Raw genomic sequence first — 18,238 nt, 5'->3', positions numbered from 1 at the left:
GGTCGAGTTGAAGAAGATGATTCCTTCTTCTCCAAGCCCCCTCAGCGTAGGAGTATCTGGGACACAAGCCCAAGTATGCTTCAAGGTTGGACAGGAAGACTCGGTGATGTTTTAATGATGCTTTGCATATCGCAATCTTAGAGGAAAACCCAGTGCTCATGTCTCTTTTCAGCATGGACACCAACCACCCCAGAACCTACAACCACAACGGAACCGCCCCCTCCCAGCCAAGGTGAGTCTCTTTGCGGTGGAAGCGGATCTGCTCTGGACCGAACAGTCAGCTCATTGATCTCCGACTCTTCTCCTCTTCTGATGAGTCTTTGGCTTGGCTTGAGATCCCACTGGCTAGCAAGAGAGCAGTGCCGGAGATGAATGAGCCGGGTGCTTATCCCAGAGCTGATGGAGCTTGTCTGCCTGTGGCCCCCTTCTCTTGCCCTCTGAAATTCCTTCACGCTGGGTCAACCTTGCTGTAGATCTCCAGGCAGCAATGTCCTTGAGGCCTCTGCTTGGCCCTACAAAGCTGCAGATGCCAGAGGAGAATGTGGCCAAGTACAAGGCAAGGTTGAAGTTCCTGGGGCCATTTCGAGCTCCTGAAGAGCCCAAGAGTGTTGCTCCTCTCACGCATGGGGGGCTGCCATTGCAGCCTCTGCTTATTCCCGTCTCAAACTGGCTAAGGCCGGCACGCGTCAACAGAACCTCCCTTTGTTCTTTCCAGAGTCCTGCCTGGTGTCGGGTGACCCGCATTATTACACCTTTGACAAGCAGACTCACCACTTCATGGGCAACTGCACCTATACTCTCTCCCGGCTGTGCGAGCGGAACAGCTCTCGACTGCCCTATTTCAACGTGGAAGCGAGCAACGAGCACAGAGGGGGCAACACGCACGTCTCCTACGTGGAGAGCGTGGACGTTGATGTCTTTGGCATCCGGGTCACCCTGGGAAAGGGAGGAAGAGTGAAGGTAGGTGGAGCTGGTGGAGGCGCGCTTGCTGCGATGGGAGGGCACGAAACAGCACCTTTGTAGCCGAGTCTGCAAGAGCCACGCCTGAATCTCTTTCTAGGTGGGCGGGCAGCCAGTCGTCGTCCCCTCCACCCCAACACGGGGCGTGGAGATCTTACCCAGCGGCTCCTACACGGTGGTTTCTACGGAATTTGGGTTGAGAGTCAAGTTTGACGGAGACCACCAAGTGGAAGTGTCGCTCCCCAGCACGTATGAGGGCGAGGTCTGCGGCATGTGTGGCAACTACAACGGGGATCCTTCCGACGATTTCCTCAACCCCCGTGGGGAACCAGAGCCTGACTCCACCAGCCTGGGCAACAGCTGGCAGGTGGCCAACCTCACCAGGTTTGTAGCTGATATCCCCGAGCGGCGGCTTCTCCCCGAGATGCAGATCGCAGGGGACTGAACCGCCGCGGTGTGGCTTTTGTCTCCAGTTGCTCCTCAGGCTCCGCTCCTGTCTGCACGGAGGCCGAGAAAGACACAGCCGAGAGCAGCGGTTTCTGCGGACGGCTGACGGACACGAGCGGGCCGTTCAGACACTGCCATAGCGCCTTGGACCCGACGGGGCATTTTGCCAGCTGCCTTTATGATCAGTGCGCCTTGCACTTAGATCCAGGCTCCCTCTGCAGGAGCTTGCAGTCCTACGCAGACGCCTGCCAGTCCCTGGGAATTCCCATAGAGCCCTGGAGGAACTCGACCTTTTGTCGTAAGTTTTGTGGCTGCAGGGCCCGCGGTCTGCCTTGAGCACGGGGGAACCTCTCTGTGAACAGAGATGTCTGGGGATCAGCCAAAAGGGGCGAGGGGCTCTCTCTTTCTCTTTGAAGAAAATCACTTCCCTTGAGTGGCGCACAGCTATCGCCACATTCTCTCTTGGAGAGACGCTTTCTGCAACTCCAGCTTATCTTGGAGGGCAACTGTCTTAAATCTCTGGCTGGGACCCAGGAGAGCAGGGAATGCATCGGTTGAAGGATGCGGTGTGTTCTTCGGGACCGAGCCTTCGGCGCTGACCTCACGGAGATCTGCTTGCTTCCTGCAGCCATCCGATGCGCGCTCCACAGCCACTATGAGCCATGCGCCAACGCCTGTCCATCCACTTGCGTGAACCCAAGCGCTCCGGCCACCTGCAATTGGCCATGCACGGAAGCCTGCGTCTGCGACCCTGGGTTCTTCCTCAACGATGGCACCTGTGTGCCCAGCCAGCAGTGTGGGTGCTGGCACCAGGGTAAGCATTATCCCGTGGGCTCCAGCTTTTGGACCGACGACACCTGCTCCACCAGATGCACGTGCCCCAGTCGAGGTGGCCAGCTGAGCTGCTCCGGCGCTTCCTGCCCAAAAGATCATTACTGCGGAGTCCAAAACGGCGTCCCAGAGTGCTACCTTCATACCTATGGGGTCTGCCGCGTCCACAACGACCCTCATTACAACACCTTTGACAAAATGACCCACCACTTCATGGGCAGCTGCACCTACACCCTGGTCAAGGTCTGCACCAATGAGACCGGGCTGCCCTACTTTAACGTCGAGGCCAAGAATGAGCATCGCGGGAATCCCTCCGTGTCCTACGTTCAGCGGGTCCTGGTGGAGGTTTACGGGCAGCGGATTGAAATTCTCAAAGGACACAAGGGTCAAGTGCTGGTAACCAAATGCAGTTTCTCATTTCCTACTTGTGCTTTGAAATAGAAGAAAGCTATATTCCTTCTCAACGCTGACTCCCAGCCAGTCAGTGTTGGATGTGAACGGGTGGGGGAAACCGTTTCAAAACCCAGCGGTGATGTTTGAGCCACGTGTTTTCTGAAACTTCACAAAGGCCTTTCTGGTTGTATATCAGTTTGAACAAGGGAAGCGTGAAAGGGATAGTACCGGCCACTCCTTTGACGAGTATCAGGGTATAATATTTCCTTTCCCCCTCCTGGAATTTTAGCCCAAGCCCGCACTTCTGTATAGGGACGTAGTAAGGGGGAACCGAACCATTCCCATCCCAGCAGTTCCCAAGGCGTTCTTAAGATGTTTCCTTTCTGAGGAAACATATTTAGGATTTCTATCTGGCTCCTTCTAGGTGAACAAAGTGCTTACCAGCCTTTCTGTGCGCAAGCTGAACGACTCGGTGAAAGTGGGCGTAAATGGACGCTACGTGACCCTAGAAACCGATTTCGGGCTGACGGTCTCTTACGACACAGATCACTCGGTGGAAATCAGGGTCCCCACCACCTTCTTCAACAAGACCTGCGGCATGTGCGGGAACTTCAACAGCCGCAGGCAGGATGACTACATGATGCCCAACGGAGAGCAAGCCGAGGATTCCAATCAGCTGGGAAAGAGCTGGCAAGTTCCCAATGCGGAGTACGACCCCCCCAATTGCAGGGACACACCACCGCCACCCCCTTGTCCCCCTGAGCTGAGAAATCTCTATGGGACAGAGGCCTACTGCGGACAACTTACCAGTAGCCAGGGACCGTTGGCAGCCTGCCACTCCGCAATCAACCCCGAGAGCTTCTTCACCAGTTGCGTCTTTGACCTGTGTGCCTTGAATGGGTCCCCGGAGGCCTTGTGTGGTGCTCTGGAGGCTTATGCTGACGCCTGCCAGAGAGCTGGCTTGCATCTTCCCAACTGGCGGAATGCCACTTCCTGCAGTGAGTACTGTCTGATAATACTCTGAAAGATGAGACACTGCCATAGTTGGGGGGAAATGCCCTCCCGGTCGGTTGCAGTGGCATCCTAGTTTATGCGGAAGGGCAGGCATCAGCGAAAATCTGCCTTTGGCTGAAGGACTAGCCCGCCTTAAAAGGTGGTGGTGGTGGTGGTGGTAGCGGTGGTGGGAGATGGGCCATCTGCTTAGTTGTTGCCTCAGCCGGCAGGTCATCTCTCAGCCAAAGAGGAGAGATGCGTGACTCCCACTGCTGCGATCCGCTTGGCAAACATGGTTCCACGAGCACGTGAAATCCAGGCAGAGTCCCTGGAGTTTCCAGCAGCAGGCCCGGAAAAATGCTTGTGTGGGCTGTGGGCTGTGGCCTTGGGAAGCGTAGCCTCACTGCCTGGATGGGTCTTGCTTTGTTTTGTAGTGATCCCTTGCGATGCTCATAGCCATTACAACGTGTGCACCACTTCCTGCCCCGCCACCTGTTCCAGCCCACTGGCTCCAGGGAACTGCAGCAAGCCTTGCGTGGAGGGCTGCGAATGCGACGAGGGTTTTGTCCTCAGCGAAGCACGGTGTGTGCCGCGGGAGGACTGCGGCTGCCTGGATGGAGACCAATATTACGAGGTTCGTTCCCAAGCAACCTCTGTGGCTGCGGCAGAGTCTGCTGCAAATTGCCACAACGGTGCACGGTTCTCATCTTTTCCTTTGCCCTGCCACCAACAGAAAGGAGAGACGTTCTGGCAGTCGGATTGTCTCGGCCGATGTCGCTGTGCAGAAAATGGCAGCTTGGACTGTAAGCCGGACAGTTGCAAACCAGGCCAAGTCTGTAAAGTGCAGCATGGCATCCTGGGCTGCTACCCTGCAGACAAGGCCACCTGCCACATCTACGGAGACCCCCACTATGTCACCTTCGACGGCCGACTCTACCATTTCCAGGGTGGGTGCAATTACACTGCAGTCGAAATCTGCAGCAACTCCTCCGAGCGCTTCTCGGTGACGACTCGGAACGAACATCGCGGGAGCCCGCACTGGACGGCTCTCAACTCGGTGGCCATCTCGTTGAGAAACATACACTTGGCTCTGAGGAAGAACAAGGAGGTCTACGTGAGTATTACACCCTGAAGAACTGTGCGAGCACAAGGGACGAAGCTGGCTGAATCTTGGGGGGGGGGGGGTCTGCCTGCACGTCCAGCACTGCTCCAGTAAAGTTTCCAGGGGTGTGGGGTAGGCGGTAGCCAGGGAAGGCATGGTAGAAAACAAGCCCTTTTGGCCTGCGCCAGAAATCCAGTGACGTGGCAATCCGCGGGCTGACCTTTTTCTTTTCTTCAGGTGAATGGAGCCAAAGTTGATCTTCCTCTGAAGCTACACCCAGAGCTTCGGGTGGAGGAGCAGCCTCCATATGTGGTTGTCGACAGCCCCCTTGGCTTTCTGGTGAAGTTTGATGGAGATCAGGAGCTGTTCATCCAAGTGGACGAGAGATACCAGGGACACCTATGTGGGCTGTGTGGCACGTACTCGGGCAGCCAGCTGGATGATTTCCAACGGCCAGATGGGATCCTGGATCACGATCCCAACAAATTTGGCAACAGCTGGAGAGTGGCAGATGGCCAGTGGAGGTAAGTGGCTGTAACCCAGGCGTTCTGAGGGGTTCCGCCACGGTCTCCGTATCCGGTTCCTTGACTTGGATTGCGAAGTCCCGAACGGTCGGCCAGCTGGACACGCTTTGCAGTACCGTGTACACCGACAGGAAAGCCAACCATGCGTGAGAGTAGGAAGGAGGCCCAATGATTTGGGGTTCAGAGGGCACACTTGCAGCCATTGGACAAATCGTTGCTCTTTAAATTGGTCAGCACTTGAGCCCACCTAGTGCCTCAACAAGGAGGCCAGCTGAGCCAACAATTATGACGTCCATTTCCCCACGCACACCCAAAGGCAGGGTGCTTTACTGTTGGCTTGTTTCCTGTCCCTAGTTGTCTCCCAGAACCACCACCCCCACCCCACTGCGACCCTGCGCAAGAGGCAGCTTTCGAAGATCTGTGCAGAGTGGTTCTGTCCACAAACGGGCCTTTTGCGGACTGCCATTGGAGCATCCCTCCTCAGCTGTACTTCGAGAGCTGCGTGTATGACCAGTGTGCCACCGGGGGACATACAGGGCAGTTGTGCAAAAGTCTGGAAGCATATGCCGCCGCCTGCGAAGGGAACGGCGTAGACCTCGGCGACTGGAGAAAGGATACGGCTTGCGGTGAGTAGAGCCGTTTGGGGGACTTGGGTGTCTTCCTGCTCGTCTGAAAGCGTCAACAGGGGCAGCAAATGAGATCTCCGTGAGAGTACCCGTGCCTAGGGTCTCCTCCTCAGCCAGCGTACGGCACCTCTGGCACACGTGAGCGGTCGGAAGCCTCCTTTCCTTTCTCCTCTGTCCCCTTTGGAACAAAGCAGGGCCAGAAGTTCCTCCTCCGTGGCGTCTTCTTTGACAGTTTCCTAGCTAGTGTCAATGTGCTCCTTGAACGTTGCGTGGAGCTGTAAGACATGAGAGGTCGATCGTTTGGCCAGATTGATTTCCCTCTGCTCCTTACAAGCAGTAATTGTCCTTCCACCACCGTCCAATGAATTGGGCTGGATGATCGCAGATCAGTGGTTTTATGCTCCTGACTGTACGTATGGAAAGGCGACACAAAGGCTTGGGTTTCCCTTCCCATTTCCTATACCGTGGGTCTGTGTGTGTGTGTGTGTGTGTGTTTGTGTGTGTGTGTGAAACGCAACTGAGAGGAAATCACACATGACTACTCTCTTTTTAGCATGGATTACTACCACCCCTGGAGATTCTACCACCAGCCCGACCCCTCCCACACCAGGTGAGTCTCCTCAAAGCCAGGACAGATCCATTCTCCAGTTTTCCTCTTCCCTCTTTCCCAGAATGATGGTCCTCCTGTGCTTTGAGCTTGCCACCGATTCGTGTTGGCTAAGGAGAGAGGAGTGCGGGGGACTGAGGAGCTTAGCTGTGGTTTGAGGGTCCGTGGGGCTCTTCTCCCTAATTGCTGATCCCACACACTCAGAAGCACTTTGTCTTTGTGGAGAGATTGCTGTGGAGCTCCGGAGAGTTCTCGCCAATGAGCGCGGGTCCTTGTGCGGAGCTGCCAAAACGAACCACCTTGTCTTGGCAGCTTGAATTTCTCTCACTCTCAGTACGTAAGACCTCTCTGTCTTGCCAGCTGCCTCCAGTGCCATTCCCCCTCCTTTGGCAGGACTTCACAATCCACTCAGGATTTCAAGACCTTCTTTCCAAAGATACACACCGGTCTCTTTTCTGTTGCGTTCCTAGATCCGGTAGCGCGCTGCAACTTCTCCTGCTCCTTCGAGGAGGACTTCTGCTCCTGGACCCAATCGTCCACTGACAGCTTTGACTGGAGACGGCACAAAGGCCCAACATCCTCGCCGGACACAGGACCCTCGTACGACCACACCACTGGAGGTGAGGCTGGGACAGATTGGTCTTTCCTACGTTCCCAGAGGGAAAAATCCTCATGCTTTTCCTCCTTTCATAGAATTATACAACTGGAAGAAGCCATTTCCCCGACGGAATCCGATGCCTGCTCCTTGCAGGAATCCCAACTGTAGCATCCCCAAGAGAGGGTTTATTATTTCATTTATTAAAACATTTATATGGCTGCCCAGCTCAGACCACGTGACCGTAGGTGGTGCACAAGAAGAAAAGAAGGGGGGAAAAAACCAAAACGGGACATAATCGAGAAACGCAACAATATTTCTCATAGAAACGTACTAAAACAATAACATGGCAATCAGAAGTGCCTTTTCTATCACTCCTCGAGAACTCTGTTGGTTGCGAGCAAAGGTCTGCGGGATGAGGGTTTTTGGAGCCTCTGCTTGGACATGTCCACTGGCTTTCTTCCTGCCCTCCCCTTCTCTTGGACTCCCTGCCCATAAGCCTTCCTGTAAAGAGGTTGACATAGGTAGAATAGCATATTTAGCAGTTGCCGCCTCTCTGCTCTCAAGATTGTCCCCCTGCTACACTCCAATCTGGGCCACCTTCCCATGAAGGAGTCATCCTTCTGAGAGAGAGAGGGAGAGGGAGAGAGAGAGAGATGTGGGACCCTTTTTCACAGGCCAAGGACAAGCGCCTGGCTAGAGAGAGGCTGCATTAGCCAGGGTTCACTGAAGGATAGATTGTGTCCTTGGAAGTTCAAGGCATCAGACCAGGAGAGCTGCTTGGTATCCTTCACTCTGGGGAACCCAAGGAGACCCCAGGCAGCTTGAAGTGTACTGAACTGTTTCTCCACATCTCCGAGGAAGCCCGTTGCTTTGACCTCTCCCTCTCTCTCTCTCTCTCTCTCTCTCTTTAGGGGGCTATTTCATTTACCTGGATGGAAGCGATGCCAACCCTGGTGATGTGGCACACTTGATTAGCCCTACATGCAACCCTCAGAGGCCCCTGTGCTTCCGCTTCTGGTATCACATGTATGGCGTAGCCCGCACGATGGCGCTGCGCTTTTATGTCAGCTTGGATGATGGACCACGTTTTCTGGTCTGGTCTGAAACGGGGAACAAGGGCAGCCGGTGGCAGGCAGCAGAATTCAGCGTGGTTCACAAAGGAAGGGTGAAGGTAAGGCTGAGGGTGGCACCTCTGTCACCAAACATCTGGCCGATATCATGGAATCCTGCCCCTTGCTGAAACAGACTGGAGATGTTCTTCTCTTCCCAGATACTGCTGGAAGGAATGCGGGGAGAAGACTTCCGCAGCGATGTGGCCGTGGATGACATCTTTGTAGAGCACGGTTATTGTCCATGTAAGACTTCACAGCTTCTATTTTTTTCTGCGATTTGGCACCGGGCACTGCCCCGAGATGGGGTGAAGAAGGATAGCATCATGGGAACTTGGTTGGGCATTTTCCATGATGTTGGGGTTTTTCTCCCAGGGTGAACAAGGAGGGACATATATAACTAGGAACCCATTTCAACAGCTTAAAACCTACCTCAGTTAGCATGAGGATGGTTTCATGGTGGTGGGTCGAGTTGAAGAAGATGATTCCTTCTTCTCCAAGCCCCCTCAGCGTAGGAGTATCTGGGACACAAGCCCAAGTATGCTTCAAGGTTGGACAGGAAGACTCGGTGATGTTTTAATGATGCTTTGCATATCGCAATCTTAGAGGAAAACCCAGTGCTCATGTCTCTTTTCAGCATGGACACCAACCACCCCAGAACCTACAACCACAACGGAACCGCCCCCTCCCAGCCAAGGTGAGTCTCTTTGCGGTGGAAGCGGATCTGCTCTGGACCGAACAGTCAGCTCATTGATCTCCGACTCTTCTCCTCTTCTGATGAGTCTTTGGCTTGGCTTGAGATCCCACTGGCTAGCAAGAGAGCAGTGCAGGAGATGAATGAGCCGGGTGCTTATCCCAGAGCTGATGGAGCTTGTCTGCCTGTGGCCCCCTTCTCTTGCCCTCTGAAATTCCTTCACGCTGGGTCAACCTTGCTGTAGATCTCCAGGCAGCAATGTCCTTGAGGCCTCTGCTTGGCCCTACAAAGCTGCCGATGCCAGAGGAGAATGTGGCCAAGTACAAGGCAAGGTTGAAGTTCCTGGGGCCATTTCGAGCTCCTGAAGAGCCCAAGAGTGTTGCTCCTCTCACGCATGGGGGGCTGCCATTGCCGCCTCTGCTTATTCCCATCTCAAACTGGCTAAGGCCGGCACGCGTCAACAGAACCTCCCTTTGTTCTTTCCAGAGTCCTGCCTGGTGTCGGGTGACCCACATTATTACACCTTTGACAAGCAGACTCACCACTTCATGGGCAACTGCACCTATACTCTCTCCCGGCTGTGCGAGCGGAACAGCTCTCGACTGCCCTATTTCAACGTGGAAGCGAGCAACGAGCACAGAGGGGGCAACACGCAGGTCTCCTACGTGGAGAGCGTGGACGTTGATGTCTTTGGCATCCGGGTCACCCTGGGAAAGGGAGGAAGAGTGAAGGTAGGTGGAGCTGGTGGAGGCGCGCTTGCTGCGATGGGAGGGCACGAAACAGCACCTTTGTAGCCAAGTCTGCAAGAGCCACGCCTGAATCTCTTTCTAGGTGGGCGGGCAGCCAGTCGTCGTCCCCTCCACCCCAACACGGGGCGTGGAGATCTTACCCAGCGGCTCCTACACGGTGGTTTCTACGGAATTTGGGTTGAGAGTCAAGTTTGACGGAGACCACCAAGTGGAAGTGTCGCTCCCCAGCACGTATGAGGGCGAGGTCTGCGGCATGTGTGGCAACTACAACGGGGATCCTTCCGACGATTCCCTCAACCCCCGTGGGGAACCAGAGCCTGACTCCACCAGCCTGGGCAACAGCTGGCAGGTGGCCAACCTCACCAGGTTTGTAGCTGATATCCCCGAGCGGCGGCTTCTCCCCGAGATGCAGATCGCAGGGGACTGAACCGCCGCGGTGTGGCTTTTGTCTCCAGTTGCTCCTCAGGCTCCGCTCCTGTCTGCACGGAGGCCGAGAAAGACACAGCCGAGAGCAGCGGTTTCTGCGGACGGCTGACGGACACGAGCGGGCCGTTCAGACACTGCCATAGCGCCTTGGACCCGACGGGGCATTTTGCCAGCTGCCTTTATGATCAGTGCGCCTTGCACTTAGATCCAGGCTCCCTCTGCAGGAGCTTGCAGTCCTACGCAGACGCCTGCCAGTCCCTGGGAATTCCCATAGAGCCCTGGAGGAACTCGACCTTTTGTCGTAAGTTTTGTGGCTGCAGGGCCCGCGGTCTGCCTTGAGCACGGGGGAACCTCTCTGTGAACAGAGATGTCTGGGGATCAGCCAAAAGGGGCGAGGGGCTCTCTCTTTCTCTTTGAAGAAAATCACTTCCCTTGAGTGGCGCACAGCTATCGCCACATTCTCTCTTGGAGAGACGCTTTCTGCAACTCCAGCTTATCTTGGAGGGCAACTGTCTTAAATCTCTGGCTGGGACCCAGGAGAGCAGGGAATGCATCGGTTGAAGGATGCGGTGTGTTCTTCGGGACCGAGCCTTCGGCGCTGACCTCACGGAGATCTGCTTGCTTCCTGCAGCCATCCGATGCGCGCTCCACAGCCACTATGAGCCATGCGCCAACGCCTGTCCATCCACTTGCGTGAACCCAAGCGCTCCGGCCACCTGCAATTGGCCATGCACGGAAGCCTGCGTCTGCGACCCTGGGTTCTTCCTCAACGATGGCACCTGTGTGCCCAGCCAGCAGTGTGGGTGCTGGCACCAGGGTAAGCATTATCCCGTGGGCTCCAGCTTTTGGACCGACGACACCTGCTCCACCAGATGCACGTGCCCCAGTCGAGGTGGCCAGCTGAGCTGCTCCGGCGCTTCCTGCCCAAAAGATCATTACTGCGGAGTCCAAAACGGCGTCCCAGAGTGCTACCTTCATACCTATGGGGTCTGCCGCGTCCACAACGACCCTCATTACAACACCTTTGACAAAATGACCCACCACTTCATGGGCAGCTGCACCTACACCCTGGTCAAGGTCTGCACCAATGAGACCGGGCTGCCCTACTTTAACGTCGAGGCCAAGAACGAGCATCGCGGGAATCCCTCCGTGTCCTACGTTCAGCGGGTCCTGGTGGAGGTTTACGGGCAGCGGATTGAAATTCTCAAAGGACACAAGGGTCAAGTGCTGGTAACCAAATGCAGTTTCTCATTTCCTACTTGTGCTTTGAAATAGAAGAAAGCTATATTCCTTCTCAACGCTGACTCCCAGCCAGTCAGTGTTGGATGTGAACGGGTGGGGGAAACCGTTTCAAAACCCAGCGGTGATGTTTGAGCCACGTGTTTTCTGAAACTTCACAAAGGCCTTTCTGGTTGTATATCAGTTTGAACAAGGGAAGCGTGAAAGGGATAGTACCGGCCACTCCTTTGACGAGTATCAGGGTATAATATTTCCTTTCCCCCTCCTGGAATTTTAGCCCGAGCCCGCACTTCTGTATAGGGACGTAGTAAGGGGGAACCGAACCATTCCCATCCCAGCAGTTCCCAAGGCGTTCTTAAGATGTTTCCTTTCTGAGGAAACATATTTAGGATTTCTATCTGGCTCCTTCTAGGTGAACAAAGTGCTTACCAGCCTTTCTGTGCGCAAGCTGAACGACTCGGTGAAAGTGGGCGTAAATGGACGCTACGTGACCCTAGAAACCGATTTCGGGCTGACGGTCTCTTACGACACAGATCACTCGGTGGAAATCAGGGTCCCCACCACCTTCTTCAACAAGACCTGCGGCATGTGCGGGAACTTCAACAGCCGCAGGCAGGATGACTACATGATGCCCAACGGAGAGCAAGCCGAGGATTCCAATCAGCTGGGAAAGAGCTGGCAAGTTCCCAATGCGGAGTACGACCCCCCCAATTGCAGGGACACACCACCGCCACCCCCTTGTCCCCCTGAGCTGAGAAATCTCTATGGGACAGAGGCCTACTGCGGACAACTTACCAGTAGCCAGGGACCGTTGGCAGCCTGCCACTCCGCAATCAACCCCGAGAGCTTCTTCACCAGTTGCGTCTTTGACCTGTGTGCCTTGAATGGGTCCCCGGAGGCCTTGTGTGGTGCTCTGGAGGCTTATGCTGACGCCTGCCAGAGAGCTGGCTTGCATCTTCCCAACTGGCGGAATGCCACTTCCTGCAGTGAGTACTGTCTGATAATACTCTGAAAGATGAGACACTGCCATAGTTGGGGGGAAATGCCCTCCCGGTCGGTTGCAGTGGCATCCTAGTTTATGCGGAAGGGCAGGCATCAGCGAAAATCTGCCTTTGGCTGAAGGACTAGCCCGCCTTAAAAGGTGGTGGTGGTGGTGGTGGTAGTGGTGGTGGGAGATGGGCCATCTGCTTAGTTGTTGCCTCAGCCGGCAGGTCATCTCTCAGCCAAAGAGGAGAGATGCGTGACTCCCACTGCTGCGATCCGCTTGGCAAACATGGTTCCACGAGCACGTGAAATCCAGGCAGAGTCCCTGGAGTTTCCAGCAGCAGGCCCGGAAAAATGCTTGTGTGGGCTGTGGGCTGTGGCCTTGGGAAGCGTAGCCTCACTGCCTGGATGGGTCTTGCTTTGTTTTGTAGTGATCCCTTGCGATGCTCATAGCCATTACAACGTGTGCACCACTTCCTGCCCCGCCACCTGTTCCAGCCCACTGGCTCCAGGGAACTGCAGCAAGCCTTGCGTGGAGGGCTGCGAATGCGACGAGGGTTTTGTCCTCAGCGAAGCACGGTGTGTGCCGCGGGAGGACTGCGGCTGCCTGGATGGAGACCAATATTACGAGGTTCGTTCCCAAGCAACCTCTGTGGCTGCGGCAGAGTCTGCTGCAAATTGCCACAACGGTGCACGGTTCTCATCTTTTCCTTTGCCCTGCCACCAACAGAAAGGAGAGACGTTCTGGCAGTCGGATTGTCTCGGCCGATGTCGCTGTGCAGAAAATGGCAGCTTGGACTGTAAGCCGGACAGGTGCAAACCAGGCCAAGTCTGTAAAGTGCAGCATGGCATCCTGGGCTGCTACCCTGCAGACAAGGCCACCTGCCACATCTACGGAGACCCCCACTATGTCACCTTCGATGGCCGACTCTACCATTTCCAGGGTGGGTGCAATTACACTGCAGTCGAAATCTGCAGCAACTCCTCCGAGCGCTTCTCGGTGACGACTCGGAACGAACATCGCGGGAGCCCGCACTGGACGGCTCTCAACTCGGTGGCCATCTCGTTGAGAAACATACACTTGGCTCTGAGGAAGAACAAGGAGGTCTACGTGAGTATTACACCCTGAAGAACTGTGCGAGCACAAGGGACGAAGCTGGCTGAATCTTGGGGGGGGGGGGGGTCTGCCTGCACGTCCAGCACTGCTCCAGTAAAGTTTCCAGGGGTGTGGGGTAGGTGGTAGCCAGGGAAGGCATGGTAGAAAACAAGCCCTTTTGGCCTGCGCCAGAAATCCAGTGACGTGGCAATCCGCGGGCTGACCTTTTTCTTTTCTTCAGGTGAATGGAGCCAAAGTTGATCTTCCTCTGAAGCTACACCCAGAGCTTCGGGTGGAGGAGCAGCCTCCATATGTGGTTGTCGACAGCCCCCTTGGCTTTCTGGTGAAGTTTGATGGAGATCAGGAGCTGTTCATCCAAGTGGACGAGAGATACCAGGGACACCTATGTGGGCTGTGTGGCACGTACTCGGGCAGCCAGCTGGATGATTTCCAACGGCCAGATGGGATCCTGGATCACGATCCCAACAAATTTGGCAACAGCTGGAGAGTGGCAGATGGCCAGTGGAGGTAAGTGGCTGTAACCCAGGCGTTCTGAGGGGTTCCGCCACGGTCTCCGTATCCGGTTCCTTGACTTGGATTGCGAAGTCCCGAACGGTCGGCCAGCTGGACACGCTTTGCAGTACCGTGTACACCGACAGGAAAGCCAACCATGCATGAGAGTAGGAAGGAGGCCCAATGATTTGGGGTTCAGAGGGCACACTTGCAGCCATTGGACAAATCGTTGCTCTTTAAATTGGTCAGCACTTGAGCCCACCTAGTGCCTCAACAAGGAGGCCAGCTGAGCCAACAATTATGACGTCCATTTCCCCACGCACACCCAAAGGCAGGGTGCTTTACTGTTGGCTTGTTTCCTGTCCCTAGTTGTCTCCCAGAACCACCACCCCCACCCCACTGCGACCCTGCGCAAGAGGCAGCTTTCGAAGGTCTGTGCAGAGTGGTTCTGTCCACAAACGGGCCTTTTGCGGACTGCCATTGGAGCATCCCTCCTCAGCTGTACTTCGAGAGCTGCGTGTATGACCAGTGTGCCACCGGGGGACATACAGGGCAGTTGTGCAAAAGTCTGGAAGCATATGCCGCCGCCTGCGAAGGGAACGGCGTAGACCTCGGCGACTGGAGAAAGGATACGGCTTGCGGTGAGTAGAGCCGTTTGGGGGACTTGGGTGTCTTCCTGCTCGTCTGAAAGCGTCAACAGGGGCAGCAAATGAGATCTCCGTGAGAGTACCCGTGCCTAGGGTCTCCTCCTCAGCCAGCGTACGGCACCTCTGGCACACGTGAGCGGTCGGAAGCCTCCTTTCCTTTCTCCTCTGTCCCCTTTGGAACAAAGCAGGGCCAGAAGTTCCTCCTCCGTGGCGTCTTCTTTGACAGTTTCCTAGCTAGTGTCAATGTGCTCCTTGAACGTTGCGTGGAGCTGTAAGACATGAGAGGTCGATCGTTTGGCCAGATTGATTTCCCTCTGCTCCTTACAAGCAGTAATTGTCCTTCCACCACCGTCCAATGAATTGGGCTGGATGATCGCAGATCAGTGGTTTTATGCTCCTGACTGTACGTATGGAAAGGCGACACAAAGGCTTGGGTTTCCCTTCCCATTTCCTATACCGTGGGTCTGTGTGTGTGTGTGTGTGTGTGTTTGTGTGTGTGTGTGAAACGCAACTGAGAGGAAATCACACATGACTACTCTCTTTTTAGCATGGATTACTACCACCCCTGGAGATTCTACCACCAGCCCGACCCCTCCCACACCAGGTGAGTCTCCTCAAAGCCAGGACAGATCCGTTCTCCAGTTTTCCTCTTCCCTCTTTCCCAGAATGATGGTCCTCCTGTGCTTTGAGCTTGCCACCGATTCGTGTTGGCTAAGGAGAGAGAAGTGCGGGGGACTGAGGAGCTTAGCTGTGGTTTGTGGGTCCATGGGGCTCTTCTCCCTAATTGCTGATCCCACACACTCAGAAGCACTTTGTCTTTGTGGAGAGATTGCTGTGGAGCTCCGGAGAGTTCTCGCCAATGAGCGCGGGTCCTTGTGCGGAGCTGCCAAAACGAACCACCTCATTTTGGCAGCTTTTTTTGCTTCACTCTCAGTACGTAAGACCTCTTGAGAGTGATGTGCTCCTTGAACATTGTGTGGAGCTGTAAGACACTAGAGGTCGATCGTTTGGCCAGATTGATGTTCCTCTGCTCTTAATAAGCAGTAATTGTCCTTCCTGGTGGAGTTTTTAAATGTTCATAAAAGAACTCCAAGCAGCTAACAGCAATCTTGCAGAGTAGAAGTGTGGACCAAAAAAAAAGAGAACTTGCATATCAAGCTTAGTTATGTTTAGAAATAAATTCAGTCTTCACACAGCAGTGAGATGAATAAAAGTAGAGATAACTTGCTTTATTTAGCAGATCTGGATAGAGGTACGTTCATAGTAGAAAAGGCACTTCATCACTGATTCTTTGTGGACACTTTCTATGTGGAATAGAAAGTCTGTGTGCAAGTGAGATATTAGTGGAGAAGGCCTGCATTAGGCAGTCCTCCTGCCTGCATGTCTGCCCATGAGTTAAAGATGGAGACTGTGAATCACCCAGACTCAAGAAGGAGGAGGAACAGGAAATCAGGGGACCCATGTGACTTCCCACAAGAACAATAGAAACACGCCTACCAGATAAGCCCTCTTATTATGCTCGTGAGACAATGCTAAGTTGGCCCCTGATAATTCCAACACTTCCACCACTGTGCAATGAATTGGACTGGATGACCGCAGATCAGTGATTTTATGCTCCCGACTGTACATATGGAATGGCAACACAAAGGCTTGGGTTTCCCTTCCCATTTCCTATACCGTGGGTCTGTCTGTTTGTGTGTGTGTATGTGTGTGTCTACCCTCCGCAGCGATGTGGCCGTGGATGACATCTTTGTAGAGCACGGTTATTGTCCTTGTAAGACTTCACAGCTTCTATTTTTTTCTGCGATTTGGCACCGGGCACTGCCCCGAGATGGGGTGAAGAAGGATAGCATCATGGGAACTTGGTTGGGCATTTTCCATGATGTTGGGGTTTTTCTCCCAGGGTGAACAAGGAGGGACATATATAACTAGGAACCCATTTCAACAGCTTAAAACCTACCTCAGTTAGCATGAGGATGGTTTCATGGTGGTGGGTCGAGTTGCAGAAGATGATTCCTTCTTCTCCAAGCCCCCTCAGCATAGGAGTATCTGGGACACAAGCCCAAGTATGCTTCAAGGTTGGACAGGAAGACTCGGTGATGTTTTAATGATGCTTTGCATATCGCAATCTTAGAGGAAAACCCAGTGCTCATGTCTCTTTTCAGCATGGACACCAACCACCCCAGAACCTACAACCACAACGGAACCGCCCCCTCCCAGCCAAGGTGAGTCTCTTTGCGGTGGAAGCGGATCTGCTCTGGACCGAACAGTCAGCTCATTGATCTCTGACTCTTCTCCTCTTCTGATGAGTCTTTGGCTTGGCTTGAGATCCCACTGGCTAGCAAGAGAGCAGTGCAGGAGATGAATGAGCCGGGTGCTTATCCCAGAGCTGATGGAGCTTGTCTGCCTGTGGCCCCCTTCTCTTGCCCTCTGAAATTCCTTCACGCTGGGTCAACCTTGCTGTAGATCTCCAGGCAGCAATGTCCTTGAGGCCTCTGCTTGGCCCTACAAAGCTGCCGATGCCAGAGGAGAATGTGGTCAAGTACAAGGCAAGGTTGAAGTTCCTGGGGCCATTTCGAGCTCCTGAAGAGCCCAAGAGTGTTGCTCCTCTCACGCATGGGGGGCTGCCATTGCAGCCTCTGCTTATTCCCGTCTCAAACTGGCTAAGGCCGGCACGCGTCAACAGAACCTCCCTCTGTTCTTTCCAGAGTCCTGCCTGGTGTCGGGTGACCCGCATTATTACACCTTTGACAAGCAGACTCACCACTTCATGGGCAACTGCACCTATACTCTCTCCCGGCTGTGCGAGCGGAACAGCTCTCGACTGCCCTATTTCAACGTGGAAGCGAGCAACGAGCACAGAGGGGGCAACACGCACGTCTCCTACGTGGAGAGCGTGGACGTTGATGTCTTTGGCATCCGGGTCACCCTGGGAAAGGGAGGAAGAGTGAAGGTAGGTGGAGCTGGTGGAGGCGCGCTTGCTGCGATGGGAGGGCACGAAACAGCACCTTTGTAGCCGAGTCTGCAAGAGCCACGCCTGAATCTCTTTCTAGGTGGGCGGGCAGCCAGTCGTCGTCCCCTCCACCCCAACACGGGGCGTGGAGATCTTACCCAGCGGCTCCTACACGGTGGTTTCTACGGAATTTGGGTTGAGAGTCAAGTTTGACGGAGACCACCAAGTGGAAGTGTCGCTCCCCAGCACGTATGAGGGCGAGGTCTGCGGCATGTGTGGCAACTACAACGGGGATCCTTCCGACGATTTCCTCAACCCCCGTGGGGAACCAGAGCCTGACTCCACCAGCCTGGGCAACAGCTGGCAGGTGGCCAACCTCACCAGGTTTGTAGCTGATATCCCCGAGCGGCGGCTTCTCCCCGAGATGCAGATCGCAGGGGACTGAACCGCCGCGGTGTGGCTTTTGTCTCCAGTTGCTCCTCAGGCTCCGCTCCTGTCTGCACGGAGGCCGAGAAAGACACAGCCGAGAGCAGCGGTTTCTGCGGACGGCTGACGGACACGAGCGGGCCGTTCAGACACTGCCATAGCGCCTTGGACCCGACGGGGCATTTTGCCAGCTGCCTTTATGATCAGTGCGCCTTGCACTTAGATCCAGGCTCCCTCTGCAGGAGCTTGCAGTCCTACGCAGACGCCTGCCAGTCCCTGGGAATTCCCATAGAGCCCTGGAGGAACTCGACCTTTTGTCGT

The 18,238-nt window shown here is 54.8% G+C and overlaps 2 protein-coding genes across 2 annotated transcripts in view; one reads left to right on the top strand and one right to left on the bottom strand.

The window, feature by feature from the left end:
- The window catches only part of LOC134499535 (probable cation-transporting ATPase 13A4), a 180,240-nt gene that overhangs the window by 22,645 nt on the left and 139,357 nt on the right, over positions 1–18,238 (bottom strand). The window lies entirely within an intron of this gene.
- LOC134499798 (uncharacterized) overlaps positions 1–18,238 on the top strand; it is a 77,585-nt gene that overhangs the window by 17,199 nt on the left and 42,148 nt on the right. Inside the window, exons 25-48 of the mRNA XM_063306642.1 lie at positions 1,061–1,344; positions 1,434–1,705; positions 2,036–2,634; positions 3,056–3,629; positions 4,059–4,258; positions 4,358–4,738; positions 4,964–5,250; positions 5,605–5,876; positions 6,430–6,486; positions 6,954–7,103; positions 7,993–8,252; positions 9,716–9,999; positions 10,089–10,360; positions 10,691–11,289; positions 11,711–12,284; positions 12,714–12,913; positions 13,013–13,393; positions 13,620–13,906; positions 14,261–14,532; positions 15,086–15,471; positions 16,673–16,763; positions 17,247–17,491; positions 17,592–17,875; positions 17,965–18,236. Of these exons, the coding sequence (XP_063162712.1) occupies positions 1,061–1,344; positions 1,434–1,705; positions 2,036–2,634; positions 3,056–3,629; positions 4,059–4,258; positions 4,358–4,738; positions 4,964–5,250; positions 5,605–5,876; positions 6,430–6,486; positions 6,954–7,103; positions 7,993–8,252; positions 9,716–9,999; positions 10,089–10,360; positions 10,691–11,289; positions 11,711–12,284; positions 12,714–12,913; positions 13,013–13,393; positions 13,620–13,906; positions 14,261–14,532; positions 15,086–15,471; positions 16,673–16,763; positions 17,247–17,491; positions 17,592–17,875; positions 17,965–18,236 (7,483 nt within the window). The remainder of the gene's footprint in view (positions 1–1,060; positions 1,345–1,433; positions 1,706–2,035; positions 2,635–3,055; positions 3,630–4,058; positions 4,259–4,357; positions 4,739–4,963; positions 5,251–5,604; positions 5,877–6,429; positions 6,487–6,953; positions 7,104–7,992; positions 8,253–9,715; positions 10,000–10,088; positions 10,361–10,690; positions 11,290–11,710; positions 12,285–12,713; positions 12,914–13,012; positions 13,394–13,619; positions 13,907–14,260; positions 14,533–15,085; positions 15,472–16,672; positions 16,764–17,246; positions 17,492–17,591; positions 17,876–17,964; positions 18,237–18,238) is intronic.

This window comes from Candoia aspera, chromosome 6, assembly GCF_035149785.1.
Source record: "Candoia aspera isolate rCanAsp1 chromosome 6, rCanAsp1.hap2, whole genome shotgun sequence".
Classification (NCBI taxonomy): Eukaryota; Metazoa; Chordata; class Lepidosauria; order Squamata; family Boidae; genus Candoia; species Candoia aspera.
The sequence above is the reverse complement of the archived record's forward strand: the minus strand, read 5'-3'. Positions and strand labels throughout refer to the sequence as shown.